The sequence below is a fragment of the Pygoscelis adeliae genome, unplaced genomic scaffold (assembly GCF_000699105.1).
Source record: "Pygoscelis adeliae isolate BGI_AS28 unplaced genomic scaffold, ASM69910v1 Scaffold951, whole genome shotgun sequence".
Taxonomy (NCBI): domain Eukaryota; kingdom Metazoa; phylum Chordata; class Aves; order Sphenisciformes; family Spheniscidae; genus Pygoscelis; species Pygoscelis adeliae.
The window spans coordinates 25,549-29,014 of NW_008824180.1; the positions used below are offsets into that span (position 1 = coordinate 25,549).

Here is a 3,466-nt window from a genome sequence, read left to right on the forward strand (position 1 = left end):
AGGACGAGAGGAAATGGCCTCAAGTTGCACCAGGAGAGGTTTAGATTGGACATGAGGAAAAATTTCTTTACTGAAAGAGTGGTTAAACATTGGACCAGGCTGCCCAGGGAAGTGGTTGAGTCCCCATCCCTGGAGGTATTTAAAAGACGTGTAGATGAGGCGCTTAGGGACATGGTTTAGTGGGCATGGTGGTGTTGGGTTGACGGTTGGACTCGATGATCTTAGAGGTCTCTTCCAACCTTAATGATCCTATGATTCTGTGATTCACTTTTTCTAGACATAATGAGGAGAGAAAGAGAAGGGTATAGATTTTGGTAGGTAGGGGCAAATATCTGCTACCCATTTTTCAGTCCTTACCACTTGTCTCTTTCTCCACCCAGGAATTAATGAGCTGTCTTGCTTCCTCTGTATCTGTTTTGAAGTCAACTTCTTCCAGCCCTGCTTCATAACTTTTTCTAGACATAATGAGGAGAGAAAGAGAAGGGTATAGATTTTGGTAGGTAGGGGCAAATATCTGCTACCCATTTTTCAGTCCTTACCACTTGTCTCTTTCTCCACCCAGGAATTAATGAGCTGTCTTGCTTCCTCTGTATCTGTTTTGAAGTCAACTTCTTCCAGCCCTGCTTCATAGAATTTCTTTGCACACTTTAAGTATTCCTGTAAGCAGAAGGATTGCAGCTGTCAGACTGATGAGAACTTAAAAATGTATGAATGTGAAATGCAAGATTGTGAAATGAAGCAGAATGGTTGAAAGAACAGTGAACTTTTCCCCCTGTGTTTGAACACGTCAGTCACAGCTGTCTTCCTGTAACTGAATCTTAAAGCTGGACAAGAAAGACTAATTCACATATTTAGGTCTGGTGCTTTTTTTTCAGATAGGATTCTAAGTTAAAATTTTGAAATATTTTCTTCATTTTACCAAAACCCTGTCAGTTTAGCAAACATTTTTAAGGACAGACAATGTTTGTTTCCTTCTCTTTGTGTCCACTTTTTATTTTTAATACTGTGTTCTTATATTCTTAGATTTCAAAAACAAAGCTTCCTTTCACTGGGAAGATTTGATATTTGGCTTTGAAAAAATTCAAATTTGACAATATCAGTCTTCATGCTTTCAAGTCATAAAATGTATTTTATTTCCCTTAGAAGTTACATTTTTCATTAAAAGCTGTTTTCTAGCAAATGAACAGCAATCTTGATTACTCCCTATGACTGTTACAACATGGGCATATTTTATGCCATTATACTTTTGCCTGGCTTCCACCTAACAGCCACAGGAAGTTCAAACTCATTCTGAACCACCTCCCCTCATGGCTCACAACCACCTCTCCATCAACAGACAGTGGGCTACCGTTGGTGGTGCTTCTCTAGGGTAGAGTCACAGGGGCCTTTATGGGGAATCTCGCTGAAGTCAGGTCACAGTACAACTCACCGGAAGAACAGGGTATGTTTTTTCAATGTAGAGTCTGTCAGCAATCTTGAGTGAGTATGTAGCATTTGGCATGGTGATGTCTGAGAGAAGATCCTTGAATGAACTGTGGATGTATTCAGAAGTGCCACACTGAGGTGATGACATGAAAATAAGAAGATACATTGCATTACATTCTTCTTATCTAGGAAATAAGACCCTAAAGGATTGTCTCTATCAGTTAAGAGTCATGCTGCAGTGGAATTCTCCCCCACAGATATAGAGCTGTCACCTTTGGGACAGTGGCTGCTGTGGTGATGGTGCATTGAACCGACAAGTTCATCCTTCTCAAGATAAGTCCTCTGAAGTGTGCTTTTTGTAAGAGCGTGGTTGTGTTCCTGTCACTGAGACTTCTGGGCTCTTCTCTGCCCAGCATCTTCCTGCCCTGCTTTGGGGTCTCTCAGCTGCAAGTCTGACTCTCAGTCCCCTGGCTCCAGGTGCTGAGCCCCTTTCACATGCTGTCCCACAGCATCACTTGTCCAGGAAGGCACCCTGATGCCCAAAGCATCCTGCCCCACACCATCACTTGTTCTGGTGCAACACGTGCAACCTGCCTTCTTTCCCTGGTTTTTAACAAATAGGTGAGTTACACCCTCCTTCCCTCCCTCCACAGGTCTCCTTGGTTTGAGAGTGTTACTATAGTTTTTGACTGGGTCTGAAACTGCCAGAAGGAGAGGCAGAACACTTCTATTTTTGTTTTGAGGAGAAAATAAGACAGAAAGGGAGATCAAGTTATTTCTCTACCTGGGAGTCAGTAGTGTCTCCAACTCCTGTAATGTTATCGAAGTGAAGAACCTGCAAGAGAAAATGCCAGTGGTAGAAATAACAAACATGACCATAAATGATGTGAATTTGAGATTTACACACAATGCTTGAGGTAAAGCTCTTGGCTCAGAAAAAAAAAAGTGCTAAGTGAGAACATAGATGAACTAAGAATTTACAAGTGAGTTTGCAACTGGTTTATGCTCTCTGTGGCCTTCTTGGAAACTATAAATATCACTCTTTGCTTAGATGATTTTTTTTCTAGTGAATGCCTAGAAATTAACTGTTACATATTATGTACTGATAATAATATTCTGTCTTCCTCTTTTCCTGGGATTTATCTTTTTTATATATTAAAAAAGAATCTGATCACATTATCTGGAAGATGTCAGAATTTAGAAAAAAATCATATAATAAAATTTGCTGACTGGTAATCCATTTTGTTATTGTCCTTAAGATTTTTTTTTCCCTAAGTCAAAACAAACTGCCCCTTATAGTGCAAATATACATCTTTTTTTAGTATTTTCTCTAAATAACTCTCGATCCAGTTCTCCATTTTGTGACTTTGGCTTATTTCTTGTGCATTAAAACAGGCAAAAGCCTCGTCAGTGGATAACGTATTTCAGTGATGTTACTTAGAAGGAACAACAAGCACAAGTAGAGGTCACTTTACACCCATGTAAGTAACTTACCTTCTCCATCTGAGATTGAGTGTTTCCTCTTGCTCCCAGATAGACCATGGCCAGGGCTGAAATGATGCTCAGGGGGGAATAAAAGATGTTGTCGTTGGCATGATGAACTTTCAGCTCTTTGAACACATCAAAACAAAATTCTGCATTTGCTGCAGTGATGGAGCCCATTGTGAAATCAGTGCTGTCTAAAGCAAACAGAAAGAGTCTGACTTATTATGATGAAATATATTAATTGTAATGCAAGAAAGTCGGTGCACTTGAACCCCTGAACCTGGTGCACAGGGTTTTTTTCAGCAAACAGAATCCAGTGGTGTGGATTTAAAAGGCAGACATGCTTTTGGATTCATGAGCAATCAAAATGCTGGAGAGCTACCAGTTATGCATAGGCTGGTGACTCTTTTAGTTGAAACTTGAGTTCTCCTTCTCTGTACATGTATACCATATTGTTGAAAATGTTGCAAAGAATATTAGTTACCTTGAAAGAAGCTCACCAGCAGTCTTTTCTCATGCCTTAAGGAAAAAACCCACACATAGATTTGTTCTCAGA

General features: G+C 40.0%; 1 protein-coding gene across 1 annotated transcript in view; it reads right to left on the reverse strand.

Moving 5' to 3' along the window:
* Positions 1-3,087, reverse strand: part of LOC103925641 (ovalbumin-related protein Y-like) — a 5,886-nt gene extending 2,799 nt beyond the window's left edge. Inside the window, 4 exon segments of the mRNA XM_009334377.1 lie at positions 451-657; positions 1,430-1,558; positions 2,210-2,260; positions 2,920-3,087. Of these exon segments, the coding sequence (XP_009332652.1) occupies positions 451-657; positions 1,430-1,558; positions 2,210-2,260; positions 2,920-3,087 (555 nt within the window).
* Positions 3,088-3,466: the final 379 nt, after the last annotated feature.